The sequence below is a fragment of the Dermacentor andersoni genome, chromosome 6 (assembly GCF_023375885.2).
Source record: "Dermacentor andersoni chromosome 6, qqDerAnde1_hic_scaffold, whole genome shotgun sequence".
Lineage (NCBI taxonomy): Eukaryota > Metazoa > Arthropoda > Arachnida > Ixodida > Ixodidae > Dermacentor > Dermacentor andersoni.
Window position 1 is genome coordinate 101,199,472 of NC_092819.1, and position 21,022 is coordinate 101,220,493.

At 47.9% G+C, this 21,022-nt stretch overlaps 1 protein-coding gene across 1 annotated transcript in view; it reads left to right on the forward strand.

The window, feature by feature from the left end:
• The window catches only part of LOC126523026 (cadherin-like and PC-esterase domain-containing protein 1), a 63,008-nt gene that overhangs the window by 14,355 nt on the left and 27,631 nt on the right, over nucleotides 1-21,022 (forward strand). Inside the window, exons 4-6 of the mRNA XM_072288834.1 lie at nucleotides 467-571; nucleotides 10,560-10,666; nucleotides 11,663-11,785. Coding sequence (XP_072144935.1) covers nucleotides 467-571; nucleotides 10,560-10,666; nucleotides 11,663-11,785 — 335 coding nt within the window. The remainder of the gene's footprint in view (nucleotides 1-466; nucleotides 572-10,559; nucleotides 10,667-11,662; nucleotides 11,786-21,022) is intronic.

The window sequence follows — 21,022 nt, forward strand, 5'->3', positions numbered from 1 at the left end:
AAAGGTATTTTTCATGAAACTTTGGTTTTTCTAATTTTATTGGTATTAATTCCATCTGCGCAAATGCTATCCGCCATGCACTGATAATTCACGAACATTTTCACGCTCACCTAGCTGAATTGTTTGGGCCTGCACACCGTATTTCTTACTTCGGAACAAAACTCACATGAAGACCAGCGTTTGCACTGTTTAGCTTAACTGTTAACCTCGTTCTTTTGTTCATGCGGGATTTCTTTTTTCCAATTAGTTGGCGACTACATCTATGTGCGCAAAGAAGTAGCCGAACTTTGCAAGAGTGAACCCAGCATACGAAGCTAGCAGACGGGCGCACATTATTTCCTGCCTTAACCGCCAAACGCATCTTGGCACTTGTTGCGTAAGATATAACGGGTATAGCCGCGCTAAGAAAGCGCGTTATTTCATCATCCTTAGTACTACACCGAAGTGCCTCTTTTGCTCAACGCAGGGTCTCAGCTGCCAGATCTCCCACGACCTGTGCCTTAGTCGTGAAGACCTGGTCTTTCTCATGGATACGCGACGAGAGTCTATGCAGACGGGAGGATTTCAGCAGGTGAGAAAGTAAAACCCCGAATGTGGATAACCAGGATGGAGCAGCGGCTAGTGTCACGCATTATATACTGCTTTTATTTATACCGCGGTGCTGCGGACACGCCATTGTATTGCATCGTCTTCCCGCCTAATTCGCGCGCATTGTATCAGGGCTTGGCCGCAGTATTTTCTATAACATTAGTCGGGATAGCCGTCCAAACTGTCGCATAAGTTAAACCGGGACTACGAGGATTACGTGGCGATGCAGCACCGTCACATTCGATTAGTCGATTTGCGAACGTATTCTTGCGATGGCCGTCTTGAGTTTGCCTGTTTGTTTAGCCGGCCAATGTTAGCGTGATACACTGAACGATTTTCCCCACCACGGTGGTTCGGGGCGTCGTGCAGTGTTGCTTGAGGTTGTGAGTTCGACTGCCGACCGTGGTGGCCGCGTACCGATGTGGCGGAATGCTGGAAGATGTGCCCAACAGCCCACGGTGAAGCCTCTATGCGTTGAACGGCATAATTTTCTACTTAATGATTTGTTTTTTTTTTATCTCACTATTTTATGCGCCATCACGGTAAAAAAACAAAAACAATAGTGTAGAGAAGTCATGATTAGGCAAGACCATTTAGTAGCAGGCAAGAATTTGAACTTGTAAATGCCCTCGACCGGGGTTTCCGTAACTATATCTGAAATTGCATGTTGCTTCTGCAAGGGGCCCAATCAGAATCTGCTCTGTTTAACAGTCCTAACTTTCACTGGCCGAGTTTTCCTTTCTCTTTAGTTTTTTCACTATTCCGCACATATCGGCATGTAAAGGGATAGAGATAGAGTGTTCTTAAAGCTCTAGAGATCACTTCACCGCTATGTTACGGAACAATAGCGACAGCTATTGTGACAGTGGGACCAAAAGTTATGTTGTATGCACTTTCCATCTTTTGAGTGCGAAGATGTGTTCCAATCTTTATTGTTATTCAATTTAAGGGTCACTTCTGTGTGATAGTAAACTCTCAAACATTTAGGAGTGTAGTACGTTTGCTACACTAAGTAGATGGCGAATGAATTGAGTCACCTGCGGTATCTGGGACCGACAAGGTAGAGGAGCGTAAGTACAGTCAGCTATTTCCATTGGGCACACGCTATTGGCCAATATAAAAAAAAATAGGATCTATATAAACGGCAACAGGAAGCTTGAATGGAGCTTAAAAAGATTAGGGTAGCTAACAATGACCACTGCAGCTTTTAATAGTTTTCACGGTAACTGACGACAGCATAATGTTTTCCTCTCTCATATACCTCACTTGCTCAGCAAATTGTTTGCAATGAAAGCACAACTTGATCAGTTTGGTTAAAATACATAAGTATGTATTGCGACACAGTTTTGAAAGTTTTCTCTATGTATACTATGCCATAGCTAAAATATCAACGATTCTGGTGTTTCATTTAGAAGCATTTATGTTAGAAAAATACTGTGTACTAATAACTCCGCAAGTTGCTTGTGTAAAATAACATGCGATATGACTTTATTCGGTTAATAATATTGATAAAAATTTTATTTAGGCTGTATGGTTATGATTTAGACATCCGATTTAAATATCGCACACACAGTAGAAAGTGGTTAATTATATATACGATCATGTTTGTCAGCAAGGAGGTGAATTCCAAGAAACACTGCGATAACATTTATATAATGCGAAAGATGGATATAGAACTTACAAACATTCTGAGAAATTGGTAGAAATAACATATGAATCGCAAAATGGTCTGTTCGTCATCCATTTTAACTGGCGGCAGCAAAGGTTGTTCTACGTACGGTTTAACACGCGTTTTTACAAGTGACCATTTTTAGCGTCAAATAAGAAAGCTGCAACCAACTTTCAATATGCAAATAAAATATAATGAACACTGGGCCTAAGGCCATGCGCTGTCCTATGTCATGTGCCAGAATTTGATGGTATGATGTTTTAACGTGCAGGATTCGAGCTGATAATATTAATCAAGGATTGTCTTTAGCTGAAAGATTGCAAGAGGCTTTTTATTTCTGCAATATGCGTGAAATATCTCTTTTCACTTAGGGCTGCAGTATGCACAACTAAGCTAAAATAAAATAAAAAGGAGGTCGCGAGCAGCGGACATATTGCAGGCATAGTACATCGACGATTACGAGCGAAATTGGATGCGAACATGCAAAGCACTTGCCTTTGGATGTTTGCGATTTTTTTTGTTCCTCACAGAGAACTTCAAGTAGAACTGAAATTAAACACACAGAAATAGCTTTTATATCTAGTTTTAAACCTATACCCGCAAGCACCTAGGGCCCCGTCGTCGAACCTATATTTCTTTTTTCTTCTTCTTGCACGAATCGCAAGTTACGAAAGTTTCCCCTTATCGACGGCCAAACTTGGAAGCATGGCAAAGCGTTTACTTTTCTGTGCCGCTTTACCCGACAACGTTCGTTCAACGCCAGCGGCGGTTTCCGTGGCCTTATTAAAGAAAATAATAAATCTATTAACGACTCCCCTCTGAGTCGAAAAGACGTTTCACTCCCCCCTCCTTCTCCTGCGGTATTTATACGTCGACCGCAGAAATTGGTCGATTTTCGAGCCGCCCTAAGAAAAAGGGGGAGGCGGGGATCGATGCGCGGGAGTACTGGTGTTCGGCAGGTTGTTTTTTTTTATTTCTCATATTAGCTTTTCTTGCAATTTTTCTTTCTTCAGAACTGCGCTGCAATTTCTCGACATCGTCGTGTGGCAAATTGAGGCTTGAAAGTAATATTGGAGGCGGTCGGTATGCTGCGCTATATATGCCTGCATTTTTGGAAGACCTCCAGACGACCGTCGGGGGGCGAACAAAATTTATAGATTTAATTGCATCACGGCAAATCTCCTCCCTCACGATGCGTTCTTATAATTACCTATCCATTAGTTTTATGATTCTAAACGCGTGCCGGGCCGTAATATCATATTTATGTCCTTGAACAGAGCCGTTAGCAGTTGTGCACCCTCTCGCTAATTTCTTAATTCCGGCTCTTGCTCTTCAGCGCGTCATTGAGAATTTATGGGTTGCATTGCGATGTACAGGCGAGCAAAGTCGGGAAAAGTTACTCGAGCACCTCAACGCGCAAATCGTTTGAAGCAGTGCGCGGCGATAATGTAGTAAGCATGAGGGTGCGGAAAGTATTTGGTAAGAATCATACCCAGTCCCAGCAACACGCCTGAAGTAGCGCAATGTTCTACTGCGCGTTAATATTGAGGTTAATTATTGAGTAATATAACTTTTTTTCTTCCACTTATTCGGTAGTCTGTTACGCTGCTCTTCAAGTATTCACGACTGTTTGTGAACGCGGTATATGTGCCGTACCTTTCTTACGGCAAGACATATATATATATATATATATATATATATATATATATATATTGTGACGCAGCAGTTATCACGAAGTATATTAATCGTCGGAGATGTGGCGAGCCGACCACGCCCAAGGCACAGATCACACTCAAGAAAAAGCCCCACAAGCGATGAGGAAGAAGAACCCCATCTGAACCCAAAGTGATGATGATCATGTCCAAATGACAAAGAATAGCTTAATATTGTAACGCACAGTTGAGTGACGGTGCTTTAATCACTTTACCTTGCGCGAACTTGTGCCCGACAAACCGCTAAACGAGAGCCTCACTAGAACGTCCACAGTCTTTTCGCAAGAGACCCGCACCTCTTCTTCTTTCCTCGTGTCCCGCGCTGATGGCACGCTGCTCCGATTGCGCGTGCCTTGCGAGCCCGTGTTGCCCGCTTCACTGCCGTTAACTTTCGCAGGTAGCACTAAACAGCTGGACGGACGCAGGAGGCGGCTGACGTGCGTAATTTGAAATCATATTGTGTAAATACCCACACTAACGTCCCCGGCACATGAGCGGCCATCCTGGCCGCAATTCAAAGGACGGAGAACGCCTCGTGAAAGGCTTCATACGAAAAACGTGGACAACCGCAGCAGCGCGGCAGCGGCGGTCATTTGGAACAGTAACAGGTGCCACGCGATAGTTAACCGGAGAGGTCTGCTCCAAGGCATCGTAGGGGCCAATGAACCGAAGCTGAAACGTGTCACACAAGCCAGTAGTATGAACTGGTGTCCTGAGTAGCACTTCCTCGCTAGGGCAGAAGCACACGACGTGATGAGAGGCATCGTAATGCTGCTTGCGGTCCTGCTGCCGTGCTTCGGTGTTGATACGGGCGAGCTGGCGACAACGTCGAATGCGGGACACATATTCTGCACAGGAGGATACACATCGATTGACAGTTGGCGCGAAGAAAGAGATGTCAAGACAGGAACAGGGTGAACGACCATAGGCAAGGTAGAATGGCGAGTAACCGGTCGTTCGTTGAACGGCGGTATTATATGCAAAAGTCATGAATGGCAAAACTTCGTCCCAGTTACTGTGATCCGGTTCGATATACGTGGCTAGCATGTCCGACAGCGTGCGATTAAATCGCTCTGTAGGTAGGTAACTGCAGGTAGTCTTGTGGGTGGTTCCGGAGGCTCTGGAGTACTTCTCCTACGAGTTGCGAGAGGAATGCATTTCCACGGTCGCTCATGAGGACGCGAGGAGCACCGTGGCGCAGTCCATCTAATTCTCGACGTCTTCACCGCGAAGTCCAGCAAACAGACGGGGATCACGCTGGTGTCCACTGACAATCCAATACGGAGAGGCTAGGGGAGTCGAGGCAGAGATGGTTGATGTAGAAGTGCCTGTTGGCTCTTCCTGCGACATGCTGGTGGACAGCTGGCACAATCGGTGACCTGATTGAAACTCTAGGAGGTTGAGCGGGAAGTCAGAGGACGGAGCACCGAAGAGCGCACTCCACCACTTGTGACTCAGCAGTTATGACGACGTTTATTACGCGGCGGAGGTGCGGCGAACCGACTATTCCAAAAGCACAGATCACACTCACACTTAATTTTAATTGTGCCCCTTCAGCATACATTATGGGATTTTACGTGCCAAAACCACTTTCTGATTATGAGGCACGCCGTAGTGGAGGACTCCGGAAATTTCGACCACCTGGGGTTCTTTAACGTGCACCTAAATCTTAAGTACACGGGTGTTTTCGCATTTCGGCCCCTTCGAAATGCGGCCGCCGTGGCCGGGATTCGATCCCGCGACCTCGTGCTCAGCAGCCCAACACCATAGCCACTGAGCAACCACGGCGGGTTGCACCTTCAGCAGTGCCTGCATTATAATGTGTCGTAATAACCACCAGCGTTTTCGGTGGGGCCATGCCATCTCGTAAACCACGTCGACACTGTCGTATACGTCACAAAGCACATCAGGTGAACTGGTATCTCCATCTTCACAACATTGGGCGAGTTGCACTTGGGATGCCATAAGACATCACGGAAGAGTTGGAATCAAAGATAATCTTTTCTATCCCGCACGCCCTCTTAGATTACGAATTACTAAGTAATGTTTAATTAAACGTCAGAAGCGGCAACATGTGAAGCAAGATGACTCGAAGAATAATGAGGAATGAGCTGGAAGAGTAGCATAAACGAAAGGAGGGCAAGCTCCACACAAACTTAGCACCTACATTTTCCTGGGAACAATTAATGGTGCTCCACTAGAAAGTGCGAAGTCCCGCTTATGACGCTGCGTTGCCAAATCCGGCTATTTAACATCTGCCTCCGCAGGTCTGGTACTTGCCCTATCACTTTTATGTCATTTGTGGAATGAAAGTGCATGAATCTGTAGTGCATTTGATCTCAGTATGTCGGCGTTTTAGCGTCCGAAAAAAAAAAAAATAGAAATTGAGAGAACCCTTCCGAAAGCTTTGCTTGAACTTGTTTCTTCCAGGGTTAATTTCATTCAAGGCTATCCAACTTGGTTTTAGCCACAGGAACGTTCGTGATGTGTTTTGTGAGACTAAAATTATGCTCTGCATGAGACTAGAATTATTGCAGGCTAACTTTTTTAGCATTCACATTTTGCTTTGCCGCAATATTTAGCTGTTATTAACTTCATCTGTGTATCCGTTATTCTTCTAATTTATCAATATTCAGTTATTACGTAAATTCGTTTCAATTTATTTCTCATAAATATTTTTGTTTCTTGAACCTTCGTACCGTCCCAATCACGGCCGATCCCTTGGCGTCGGTTGCGTTTTTTCACCGAGAAGTAACCAACCAACCAAACGTCGCGCAGAAGGTGAGAATTGAAATCACGATAAAAATGCGGGAAAACCATTCCTTCGCGCACTGAGCTACCGCGAAACGCATATCCTCGTGTAAAGGCCCGCGCTCTCGCGTTCCCTGCGCGGGCTCCGTTGTCTTTATCTCCAAAGCAAACGCACACGCACACACAAACACAAAAGAGACCAGACTGGCCCACTTGGACAGGAGAGTATGCCATACACGTAACATCCCACCCAGCGCCGCGCAGCGTTCCTTCAGAAGGGTGCGCTCGTTTTTTCCCGTTTCCTCCGCGTATCGATGGCGTTTCGCTGCCGCGACTGGTAGTCTTGCGCTGGGGCGGAACTGCCAGCTCGGGAAACGGAAAGAGTGCCGCGGCCTTTTTCCGGTGCTCCCACTCTCAGGCTACGGAAAGAGTAAGCGGAAGGGCTGAGGGGAAAAAAAGAAGGAGGTGGGGAGGTGCGGGAAGCTACGTGTCTGGGTGCGACGCTTTTTTTTTTGCTTCACGCTTAGCTGCTTAGCAATCTAGCTAATGCGCAAGCCAGATAGAAGCGCTAGAGAGAGGCCTCGTTGTGCTCCAGAGACGACGCTCTATAGGATATAAAGCGGTCGTTTAGGTGCTTTGAGCGCGCTTTGTTTTCTTTCCTATTGTCGCGAGCCAGCCTCGAGAGACGGCGCAAGATCGGCGCGGAGAGGGTGGCGAGCGAGAGAATTGTGTAAACTGCCGAGAATGGAGGTGTGTGTTTACAGCGAGGCTAGCTACAGGAAATTTTTTAGTAAAAACTTTCAGGCGCTCTTAATGCAGACACTTTTGAGAGCATTGCCCAAGTGCCGTGTTACGTTTTGATACAAAAGTGTCGCACACGAACGAGAGAGAGAGAGAGAGGGAGAGAGAGAGAGGTGAATGAAAGTGGTAAACCATGGCAGCGAAGCGACAGTGAGAGAGAGAAACAGGAGAGACGAAAGGCAGGACGGTTAACCACACGCACGTCCAGTTTGCTACCCTGCGTTGGAGGAAAGGGTTAAAGGACGAAAAGTGACAGAGAGGAGAGAAAGAGCACCCAAACAGAATACAAAGTCCGGTTTCCGGGAAAACATTGTATTATGCGTAAGTGTGCAAATCTATAGCGTCATGGCTCGACACGCTACGAAAATTTTCCCAGTAACTAACTAGTGTTGCGTACTCCAGGGTAGCGTATCGTACTGCTGCCGAGAAGTAGCGGCGCCTGCCTATCGAAGCTCGATCGACGTTACTTATTGGGTAGCGTGGCGTTGTCGGCGGGCTGCAGGCATCCGGTAGACCATGGCGACCAAGCAAGGGCGAGACGATTGCTAGTGCGAAAGTTGCACGGTTTATTCAAAGGTAGATGAAAGAAAATGAGAAGAGTATGAAGTGATGAAAAGTACATTTCGGAGCCCCTTAAATAGGCTCTCTACAATCGTGGGCGGGATCTTGCTTCCGTCGATGTCACGTGACCGACACGGAAAGAGGGCCCTCCTCCTCTAGTTATACCGAGCCTGCATAAGGAGGAAGTCGTCCCGCCTCCCGGAATTGTAGACGCCTGTCCGCCTCTTCTGCGCTTTGCGGGTTCGTGGAAGTTCTCTTCTAGGTCCCATTCGAGGAAAGGCCCTCTCTAAAATCGCACGTACGCACGCACGCACGCACACGCACGCACGCACACAGACACACACACACACACACACGCACGCACGCACGCACACAGACACACACACATACACACACACATACACACACACACACACACACACACACACACACACACACGCACACACACACACACACGCGCGCGCGCGCGCACGCACGCACGCACGCAAAAGAGGCTGTACACTGCGGGGCTTCCGGTAGACGGCCACACTCGAAACGTTCATGGCGAATTAGAAAGTCACGCTTCATTTCGACGAGGCCTGGTAAAAGGTCCGGTGAGAGGAAGTTCTTTGTGCACGAAGTGCGGGACGTTAACCATCGCAGGAAAAGTCACGCCTCATTTCGACGAAGATGGTCGGATGAAATTCCTTTTGCCACGTGGTGTCAGACGCCAACCCTAACACTAGCCATCGTGGATGCGTACGGCGCAGAGTAGGATCAGCCATACTTTTAACAGCACCCGAACGTCGAAACATAACGCTAGAGCTAAGTGTGAGCGGCCGCTCTAGTTCCGGATCTAGAGCAAAAACTTCCCCTCCTAATTTCAGCATTTAAGATGCTTCACCAGCAGCTGAAGCTTATTAGTTGTGCTTAGTTTATTTCCTGAAAAAATGGAGTAGGCATGCTGCGTTTAATCGACCTCTGCTTTACTAGTGCGTGTACATATATATATATATATATATATATATATATATATATATATATATTTGTTGTGAGCCAGCGTTAATTGCGGTAGAGGGCATTAGGCAATACTGAATTGCACAGAGAATTGAAAAGGGCACAGTATGCTCCCGCTTAATGACCACGTGATATACTGCGCTTAACAGCGGCCTCATTAGAACGTGATCTCGCAACGCTGCTTACGTAACTCTAGCGAAACACTAGGTTGCACGTTACTCATGACGTTGCACGTTATTGTACCGATGAATAGCACAGCTGCTATCGTCTCTCGGGGGGTAGTTTCCGCAAGAGAACAAGAGGAATTGCCTTTAAGGAACTTTGTTTTCTCACCGACGGCCATTTTCCTGTCGGCTGTCTTCTTTTTCTTTTTTACTTGTGGTAACAAGTTGGGCTTAATGTACGACCTGGTCTTGGGCTTTCTTGTTTGAAGCCTCTTGTGCGTCATATGTCCCTCCACGGTGTGTAATCAAGCAAATGTTCTTGACGTAGAGGTTTTACTTAGCGTCCGCTGCTTACGTAACTCTAGCGAAACACTAGGTTGCACGTTACTCATGACGTTGCACGTTATTGTACCGATGAATATCACAGCTGCTATCGTCTCTCGGGCGGTAGTTTCCGCAAGAGAAGAAGAGGAATTGCCTTTAAGGAACTTCGTTTTCTCACCGACGGCCCTTTTCCTGTCGGCTGTCTTCTTTTTCTTTTTTACTTGTGGTAACAAGTTGGGCTTAATGTACGACCTGGTGTTGGGCTTTCTTGTCTGAAGCCTCTTGTGTGTCATATGTCCCTCCATGGTGTGTAATCAAGCAAATGTTCTTGACGTAGAGGTTTTACTTAGCGCCCGCACCCATTCGTGTCATCCTGCCTTCCTAGCGCCATGTATGCATGGAAGAAAACGCGGAAAAATGCCTGAAGGTAGTCACCCAAATCTCGGAGATGTAACCGGCAATTACAGGTCCGCGGTAGCTGGCGCCACAATACGCGCCGCTGTAGAAACAAAGGCTTGAGCAAGAAGCGTACAACCTACACCGATCAGTGCCTTGCTAGTGCAAATTGGTCAACGTGCTCTTATAAGCGGCGATTGGTGGGGAAAAGAACGTAACGTCAGAACAACCGCGTGAAGACAGCCAGATTCTTGAACTTCTGTGTGTGGTGCGTTTCTAATTGTTGTCCAATCGCAGAAACGGCAGAACTGGGAGTTACATATTTTTTTCTATATGACTTTACCAAGCGCTATCCTCAAAAGTGCTTCATTGTGAGAATGCTCTCATATCACCTCACATTATCATATGAATTTCTTTCTCAGCATGGGAACTGTTTGTCTAATAATTGCAAAATAAATGCGCGTGTTTTCTACAACATAAAAGGTTAATTCCCCTGACTGATATAAAAGATAATATCACATTTTCACTTCTTAGGAATCATTTTATCTGCACTGCACACGAAAAGCAACTTCTTTTGTCTTGCTCTGACTGTTGCAGCTGTACCCAACGTACAAGAGCGGACAGTACAAAACCTTCATCGACGAGCTAGAACAGCTTCACATGGGAACCCTTGAAGCAGGGGGAGCGACCGAAGACATACAAAGGTAGGCGCACGCACTGACGAGCTTATTTTCTGCAATATCCGTTTTCACAAACGCATTAAACCAACGGTGGATTCAGGGTAGCGTGAAAAAAAAAAGAAAGGGGGAGGGAGAGAGAATTTGCTGCACGCCCAATACTTTCAGCATTCAAGTGGCGGCACGTATCGGGGATGTAATAGCGGTTCGAGGGGGGGGGGGGGAGGGGAGGGGAGGGTAGAAGAGGTGCATGCCAACACCCAGGGTCTCCCCTCTTGTCTTGTCTGGCATTAAACACACTTGACATTTCGAACGGTTCATTAAGCTCTGTCAAAAAGCGACGTGACCGATTCGATTTCAAAATGCACATTTAAGGCTATCATCACAACGTTACGCCTTGCGAACCGTTCTGCATTTGCATTTTGTGTGTATGTAGTTGCTGTAGCGCTATCAGCCTGTCGCAGCTTAAGAGAAAAAAATATATAACAGCGACGAGCGTGTGCACCAAGGAGGTCATATGCTGTTTTGTAAATTTTAATGCCGCAGACGAAAGGTTACCGTTGTTGTATATTTCTCGTAATGCAGTGACACACGTGCGCAATAATAACTAGAAGATACCGGTTTTATAACTGAAAATGTAGCTCCGTTTCAACAATGCGAAGAGCGTTAATAAATCCATTGGGTACCTGCTTAATTAACACAACTGTTCGGTTGAGTGACCCAACATTATTTTGAAACTGTCAATTCTGGCTTGTTTTATTTTTAATACTTATTTTATGCCACAGGAAAAAAAAAAAACGAATGCGAACCCAGTAAAGCTTTTGACAAATATCGTCAGAGCTTTGCCGTTGTGTACTTTGCCACGTGTCCTTGTCTCCTAGACGCTAAGCGTTACAGATTTCGGCAGCGTTACCCAAATGTCGAGAAGGCAGTTTTCTATCGATCGACGTATACGATGCAATTATCCTCACACGTCAGTCCATAACAACGTGTTTCGGCTCAATCCGCTTCCTTTTTGTACAGGAGTGGCAGCCAACACGGTACTGCCGACATGCACCCGATCGTGGTGGCGCTGCAGAGGCACTTCAACCGTCACGTGGCCGACGACAACTACTCCGACCTGGAGCCGGAGCCTAGCGACGTCTGGTGAGTCGTCATGTCACCGGGCCTCTAATACGTGTTAGCACCTGTGTCTGCGACTACACAGCCACTTGAAACTCCATGAGTCACGCTTTATCGTGATTTGAACGACGTACTCGACTGGTTGTTTCAGAGCACTGTTGCGGCACTCTGATGGTCGTAATATATATTAAAAGAAGAATCAAGCTCTATTACAGACACAGGTCTTTAATAGCGCTATCCCACTTTCTTAAAATTGAAGGAGCGGTGAATTGCGACGGCAAAGCTTAGCTTTCCTGTTAAACGACCTTCGAAGCAAACCAGGTACTTTCGGAGACCGCCACTCGAATGTGCCATAAGATGTCAGCATACTCTGGCGCTCCTTTCCTCCAAAGTACTTAGGATACACCAAATCATAAGAAGCCAACAAGCAATGCCACAGAGGACAACATAGGCGAAATTACTTGTCCTTAATAAATCAAATAAGAAATGATAAATTTATGGAAATGAAAATGGATGAAAAAACTTGTCGCAGGTGAGGAACGATCTCATAACCTTCCTTTCTTCCGGTTAACCCCCTTTCTTCTCGTTTATTAGGATACACCAAGTCATGTCAGTGAAGAGAAGGTGGTGTTCATCAGTAATAGCGGTTAAAATGTAGCTCGTCGATTAACCTAGAAATCAAAGCTGTATCTGCTCAAAGGATCTGCCTTTCCACGTCGTTTCCTTGGGCATGTTCTAGAAAACTAAATTTTGCGAGGCTGTAACGAGAAGGCGAAGTAATAAACCGTCCACAGACCCTTTGTGAACTGTTGTTCTCATTCTACGATATTTTCATTGTTTAGTTAAGTTTCGTTTTGTATTGCGCATGCCCTTATTGTTTGGTTATTCGCGCAGCGCCGTGTCGTCAGACCAACATGAACCGGCGCTCCTGCTCGTGTTGAGTCCCTGCCATACGTGGGCATAATTATGCATCACGGACAAGCCCCAACTTTCCATGTCCATTGTTGCGGTTTCTGCATTTACATAGCAGGAGGCTCGATCGTCTGCGACAACGTAGTTTAGTCACTGCAGTTGCTCAGTTGCTATGGTGATAAGTACGACATATTGCGGACTAATCGCGACTCGATTCCCCTCCATGTCGGCTGCATTTCCGTTAATGGTGGCTATGCAAATTCGCTTGGTTGCTTAAAATTTTATGCGCAAATAACCCTCTCATCCCCCCCCCTCTCCTTGTAGTTGGCTTGGGCCATGTGGGTGGCGTCGCGGGGATGGAGCGGGGGGGGGGGGCGGTGTCTCCGCGTCTTCCCGGGCAGGTACATGTCCACTATGTTAAAAAAACACGATGCAGAAGAAGAACACTTACATGCGCATTACCGCGAAGGCAAATGACACGAAACTTGTGCGGTGGGAGAACGACAACCGCTTCTTATACCCGCACTTGGAAATTGTGCACATCATGCGCATCTTTGCGTAAAATTTAATTTCAAGGTTCCCAGAAAATGCCACGTATTGTCGATTTAAGCAAGTACAATGGATCTACCGCAAGTTTCTTTATGAGTAACACCATTATATCTAGCCTTGTTGGTGCAAGGAGTAAGCGAGTTTTGCTCTGTCATCATGCCACGATACTCTACGACGCGAGGTAAAGCATTACGAGAAGAACTTCTTTTCCAATTACGTTATTTGATTTTTCTCCATAGGTGCGTCCAAATCCACACCCCACCGACGGTTGCCTTTGAACGACAGAAACACATTTCAATGCTATGCTTTTGCATGCTACCTGTACCGTGCTTTCGAAGTACAGGAAAGCGCTCACTCTCGCTTCAAACATTGCCAGAAAAGAGTCATGGGTGGCGAAGATACCGCTTGCAACTTTGTTTTCGTCCCATTATATTTACAGTAACACCTAGGTATGTCGAGAGTGCTTTACTCGAGATGTGGCTTTATTCGAAGTTCTTCGCGAGCTGCACCGCAGTGCATGTATTGAAGGCCTAGTTACTGAACATTTTTGGCGGACCATAGGTGTTCTTTGTGCCGGAGAGCAAGAGAGTCGCGCACATGAGCACTGTCGCCCCACTACGCCGGTGTACGCAAACGAAGTACTATGCTAAAGAAAATATTCCAAGTGCCATGGCACGGCCGCGCGGTGTAAAAGTGTGCGCCTGAGTACGACCGCGCATGACCACTATCGCTCCCTCTACGCCGGTGTACGAAAACAGAGGGGAGCGCAAGTACTATGCGAAAAAAACGACGATTCGAATTGCCGTAGCACGGCCGCGCGATGTAAAAGTGTGCGCCTACGAGCGTCGCACGCATGCGCACTGTCGCTCCCACTACGCCTGTGTATGCAAACGGAGAGGAGCGCAAGTACTATGCTAAATAATGTAGATTCGAATTGACGTAGCAAGGCCGCGCGGTGTAAAAGTGTGCGCCTCTTCGTCGACATGCCGTGTCAGTGACACCAGACTCCGCTTAGGGCGAAGCAGGAAATTCGCAGGTGACTAAGTCGGTGCAGTATATGCATGGCTGCCCTTATCCATTTGTTTAATGAGGCAAAGAGCGCCGTGAAGGTTACTCTGCCACGTGGCAGCAGGTGCTTAATATTAACTGTATCACGTGATGAATTCCGACAGGCGATGTGGCTGCTCAAAGGTGTCAGCAAAATTTTGGTATTGTGTAGAGATTACCTCGTGAGGCTTTGTTTAAATATAGGCTTTCCGAGGCCCCACGCTGTTGAGATTTTATGCATTTTAACTAAATGCCACTTATAACGAAGTTTCCTTTTTTTTTACTTTGGCTTTGAAACATTCGGGAGGCGAAAAAAAATTTATCACCTCCACTAAGTCAGCTCATTTCGACGGTGAACGTTAAGGAGGAACGCGGAGAGCGAAGAGCATAGTCGCGATATATTGTTAGAGCTGTCGACAACATTACATACCCATCCATAAACAATGCCCGGAGACGGAGTCGGCACATCGTCACAGAATGGCAAGATATCGACCTCTCGAGACCGATAGGGAGTGTCTGCCTTCCAGAAGCGTTAGGACTCAAAGAAGATGGAAGGACTGACTGGTCGGCAGTCGGGATAAGTAACAGACGATTAGGGTATTGGTGGAAGCAAATCAGGGAAGAGATTGATAGAACCAGAGTCACTGCAAGTGTAGGTTATGACACAGTATAGTAACAGAATATTTAAATACGAAAATTGAGATCGAGATTAGATAGGCAAGATGCTAGATAACGATAGCCGTAGTAAAACCCGATCAATTCAAGCAGGCAGGAAGACTATTTGTCCCTACCCTGTTAGAGGATGCCAATAAACATCATCAGCAGCATCATGAGCAGTGGCGTAGCAACAGGGGGGGCCGGGGGGCCGTGGGCCCCGGGTGCAAGGGGCCACAGGGGGGGGGGGGGGTCATATACGTCTGAAGACAACCCTCTTTCCGCCGGCTGCACCCGGGGGGGGGGGGGGGTGACAGAAGACCTATGGGCCCCGGGTACCAGACGACCTAGCTACGCCACTGATCATGAGTAGGGTTGGAAATGGGTCGGAGAAGCAGGGAGAGCGGAGATCCGCCGGCCACGCGAGTCTCGTAGTGTGTTTGGGGTCCGTGACAGCAGCTTCCTGCGGCTTCGCTAGAGACTAGTCGACGCTCAAGCAAGCGTGCCGAAGCTGCGCGCGCTCTATCAATCAGTGAGAGTTGCGACCCAAATGAAGCTCGTCTCGCCAAAACACCCGCCGGTCGCGCCAAGAAGACGGCCGAAGTTCGCGAGGCCCATCTCGCCCAAATACGTGAATTTTATCGTGCCCGCTAGAGCAGCACGACGTTGAGCAGCGTTTGGAAGCCGTGGCACCGAATATAGTGGCCCAATGCAGACGCGTAGCTGCCGAGATTTCGAGAGAAATACAACGAGAGTCTCCTATGTCGCAGGGCAGCCAAGGACGGGCTTTGATGAGTGCAAGGAAGTTGAGTGGCAGAACAGGAAGGCAGAAATGAACGAGCGTGCGTTCGCCTACGTCAGTGAGAACAAGTCGTTTCAGAAGCATTTCGTGTCTAACCCGCGTGTGTTTTCGTGTTCTGTGTCCGCGAACGACACCGTGCACACCTGCTACGTTGACCCTGCGGGTCGTCGACCTGGGCTTATTAAGCGTATTGCGCCTAGTTGAATGTTGTTAAATTTTTTTTGTTATGTACAGGTTTATAAAATGAAAAGCTACACGTTGCAGTCAATTAGCTTTTTGTGGTGTTGATGTGCAACGCGATCACTAGAAATCTTGACGCAATTTTGAGTAATATGCCACAGAAATAATCGGAGAAAGTACTATGTTCTATTAAAAAGAGATCCCTACGCGGCTTATTAAGTTTTGGCGCCATGAGGAGTGAAGCGGACTAGTAATGTGGGACATATACAAAAATATACATTCGGAGCTTCGCTGGAACGGCGAGCCACTGCTTGCGATAGCAACTTAGTAGATAACTGTATGAAGTTAGGATAGCAGTTTTATCTGCCTTATAAACATGTAAACATTCACTTACTAGCTAAATTAGCAATGATAGAATTTGTAAGTATGCCTAAACGAGGACGTAGAAAGAAAGAGACAGAACAATGATAGATTGTTTAAGCGTGACTGGACAAGCACGTAGAAAGAAGCAGACACATAGAGGCAGAACAAAGATATAATGTGTAAGCGTGACTGAACGACGGACGTAGGAAAAAGCAGACATACAAAGACAGCGCTGTCTTTGTGTGTCTCCTGCCATCAGCGTCGCCGTGAACCTCACCGCGACGCTGATGGCAGGAATGCGCCTGGAGTGTCCATATAATTGCTATCGCAATAAAAAAAAAATATGGTTGATCCCACTTTCATAGGAGTTGGTAGAACATGAAAGTGAAACGTGTCTCCACAGAAGCTGTTGCATGTTTGCCTCGTGAACTCGCGGTCGCCGATCGACCGTGTTGCAGTTTTGTTAAACCTTGGCTCCATGAGAAAGGCGCGATGAGAAAGTTACGGGATACTTAAAAAAATTGCCAGCCCTTCCCCTACCAGGAAATGGGGGTAAGCGAAGCTTGTCCTTCGTGCATCTGACCTTCGTCATGGTTAAGTAACCCATAGGTAACGGTGCCAGATTGCTTCGGCCTCCAACTCCCTCAGCTCGGGATCTTCTCGTTGCTGTCGGATTGCCTGGGCTCGGGTGGTTCTAACGGCTGGATCGGCGCGCCGACGGCAAGCCATTTCACGGGCGAGTTCTCGCGGCCACTCGTCGAACGTCGAACGGTGCCCGTTCCTCGGGGGAACGCACAACGCGTGGCCTTCCCATCCGTTTTCCGAGACTGAACTGAACAGAAACGGAGCTGGCGCAGCGCGTGCGAAACCCTTTCCTGCCCTTTCCCTCCCCGGCGGAAGCGAAATGGCTCTGATTGGTTGCGCGCGTGGCGTGAGCGTGCGCCTATGCAGCTGGAATCCTTGCTAACGACTCACGCTCCGGCGCCAGCGCAGCTATCAACTTATCAAACCGAGCGAATGTGTATTGGGATGACTACTGTGGTAAATATATTGATTTACATAGTTGCTGTATTGATTGAATAAAGACACAAACACGTAACTTCGTGGTTGTTATCGTCTTTTATTTTCTCTGATTTGTTACCACAGTAACCATAGGTTTGTGGTCGCTGTGGTACACCGACGAAGTACAGAGGGCCCGTGTGGTCCTTCGGCGGTAGCAGCAGCGAGAACATGTGCGGCGACGGCAGGCGAATACGACCGACGAGGAGCGGGTCGCGGACGCCAAGCGTAATCATTGTGCCCGTCAGGACCCCGAGTGCACACACTGCCGCAACGCCACCGCCGCACATTCACGCTGATGTTGATCACGCACGCCGCCGATGGGGATCAGGTCCCTGGCAAACCACAGTCAATAACACACCACACAAGTGACGCCAAACGGGTTGCCCATAAACTCCTGCTCGAACTTGGTATTCGCCCCGAGGAAACATTCCGACGGATGTTAGCCATGTCGACGCCTTGCGTTTTCAAACTGACGATACTGTACTTACTAGACAGTTTTAGCAGAGCGTTTGCTTGCGCTCCGCTCCGCACACGTCTCACGCGCACCGGTGGCTGCACAGAATGCATTGATTTCGCTTATCTAACAAGAGCGTCTTCCAGAGATGCCACTGACGTGCTCTCAGCTTGGCGGTAAAACGATTACGAAAGCAACTACATGCTCCCTGACGCACCGCTAAATCAGTTTCCTAGCGGAACGTGGCCAGCGTCCCACGTTCCGCTGCCGCTATGTGTGCTGTGCGCACGCGCGTCAGTGTTCCCAGTAGCGTTTTGCTGAGCGGCTGCGTGCCAATTGTTGTGATATTCCGGTCTGAGCGGACCGTAAACGCTCTGCTAAAACTCTCTACTGTACGCGCCGGCCGCTGTGCGTTCGGCGGCAACGGCTTTTCGTCGCTTTCGCGCCCATTCGCGCTGTTCACGTCGGCGGTGTTTGAGGGCACGTTCTTCTACTTCAGAGCGAACTACGGGCGTACTGCGCATAGAAAATCCAAAGTGCAACTGCTGATAACGTCGCCTGGGCGATGACTACGTCAGAAGAAAACGAGGCAGAACAGATTGGTGGGCAGAATATGACGTGTTATTACAGCGAAACTGTTTATGCGGACCCTGTGCCGTTGTTGTCGGACTTCGCTAAAAAGGGGCCACGTGACCTAGCCGGAGAGGAAAAGAAGAGTTCAAGAGGGGCAAAGGTGCTATATATATATAGAGTGACCTCTTTCCCCCTATGAGAATGCTGTCTTATTGGATAATCTTGTACGGTTGTCACACGGTGCATTTCGGCGATCGAGCCAGATCGGCATCGAATGCACCGACGATTGAGTCCACCCTGCCGTGAAAGAAATATTAGGCTGGTGGTTTGCGGCCAAAGAAGAGTCACCAGAGATTGAAACGCGGCACTTATTGCGCCAGCACGAAGTGCCGGCAGCCACATCAATCGTCAAACCAATCCAACTAATCCTCAAAACGATTGCAGTGCAGTGCCCAAAGCTCCAATATACGGAGCTTTGGATTAGTGGTTCCGAAGATTCCATCCCAGCTACAACTATGGGAAAACAACAAGTAGTGCGTAATGCTGAGGAAGAGTCTGCCTACCGCAAAAGCGAAAGTGAGGTGAAAGAATTGTGAAACAAAAGATTTACAACATATACTGCTTACGAAATTTGACTTGCATGGTGTGAAACTCGGTGTAACACTCGCTGTAGCTGACACAGCTTCGCTGTTCGACCATCTTCAGGGACTGAAAGGGGTGGTAATTCTTTTCTCTGTCGATGCGACTAAACGGACGCAAAAATTTTCAGAACCTAGCTATGTACAGCTTTGCTGTAAAATATGGTGAATCCCTCTTTCATAGGAGTCAGTAGAACCTTAAAGTGAAACTTGCCTTCACATGAGCTGTTGCATGTTTGCTTCGTGAACTCCCAGTCACCGACCGTGTTGCAGCCTTGCTTGCCGCGAGGCATCCTGTTGGCGAGCCGTGTCCGGCTGCCGAGTCGCTTCGGTGAAGGTACGGGCATTTTGGTCCGGCTTCCTAGTGTCTTGGACAGCCAGTTGAGTTGCGACGCGCTGAGCTTCAGGAATGCGAGTGGCAGAGTTCCCAGCGTGCGACGCGAACGGTCGAAGGCATTCTGCTTAACGTTGGCGTGTCTCTCGCCGGACCAAAGCGAGATTCATCCGTCGACGTCGTTGCCTTTATGCGCTGCTCAGCGCAGCAGTTTTCTTAGTAGGTGCCATCGCACGCGAAACAGTGAGCAGCGTGCAAGCACTACTGATGCATGTCGAAGCTGCATTCCGCAGGCGACGAGGCGTCACAGGCTAATGGAACGCGAAAGACCAGTCATGCGCGGAACTGCGTCGTCACCTCAGCAGAAGGCCTACACCGCCTACACCAGGCTACACCGCGTTTGAGCCTCCGCTACGCTGAGACCACCGACGCGCTCACTGTTGGCGCCCGTTAGTGCCATGATGCAGTACTTTGCTTCACCGCTCCTAGATGGCAGCGCCATCCCTGTCAAGAGAAATCATAGTTTAGGCTTTCGCGCCAACGTCACATCCGTTACGGGAAGTTGATGGTGGACCCCGGCATAAAACGCTTTCGTGTTAAAAAAAAAAAAAAACGTTTCTGGAGTGGCAGCCTCCTCAGTTTCTTACCAGCGCAGGTGAAGCCAAAGTTTGCCTATACTTCTACTAAGAAAGAGGGCCGCGACAGCTGAAATATGCTCAGAGCTCACTTCCTTTTAGTCAGTTATTGTAACTGCTAGGCGAATTGGAAAATAAAAGCTCGTGGATTCTGGCTAAAATGTTATTTTTGGTTATGTTTTGACATCATAATATGCCATAAAATTTGACAAGACGTTTAGGCTTCGTTCTAAAACCAGGGACAGAAACGAAGGCGTTGAACGATATCTTTAGGCCAAAATAGTAACTATGCTAAGTTTCCTGAAGCGGGAGAGAGAGAGAGAGAGAGAGACAGACGACTGAATTCGTAAGAGTGGGGAGCTAATCCGTGGGTTCGTCAGGAAGGCCAGATGGCCGCCAGGTGATGCGTGACGTCGACCTCTTCGGCTCGCTCCGGAAGAAAGCGCTTCGTGCCCGCTATTCACTAACGTTTTTTCGTGCCTATGTTAAGATGGCGACAATCCAGCTTCACTTTTGCGACAACAGCTCCACTGCAGCAATCTTGGTTTCAACCTTTTTGACAGTAACACTGTTCAGTGGGCTATTTCTAAGCCGAAAATATTCTTGCTTGTGATAAAGTGCAATTACCATGGCGGTGTATTTATTATACAGCGTTGTATGAAAGCGTAAAGGAAACGAAAGTCCGGCGTGAACGAAATAGTAAGAAAGAAGCGCACATGTGTTGTAAAGGCCTAACTACACATTCGCTTGCCGGCGCACGCCTTGCCTTTGCCGTGCCTCGAGAGCAATGGCGGTTTGAACCAAGGAGGCCCTTTGTAGACATCATTTCGTATTTTTGTGAGGCAGTCCGAACACGGATATTTGTCTGGAAATATCTGTGCTCGCGCCGCGCTTCGCCGCGTACCATCTGTCCCGCACTATCTGCGCATGCGTAAGTGAGTGGGCGCGAGCTTTCGCGTGTTTTCATTTCGCGATATATTTTCTTGTGCGAACAATCTCTCTCGTGCGGAACGTTGCAAACGGAGCGAAGTGTGGCGCGACTGCTTCGCTAATTCTGA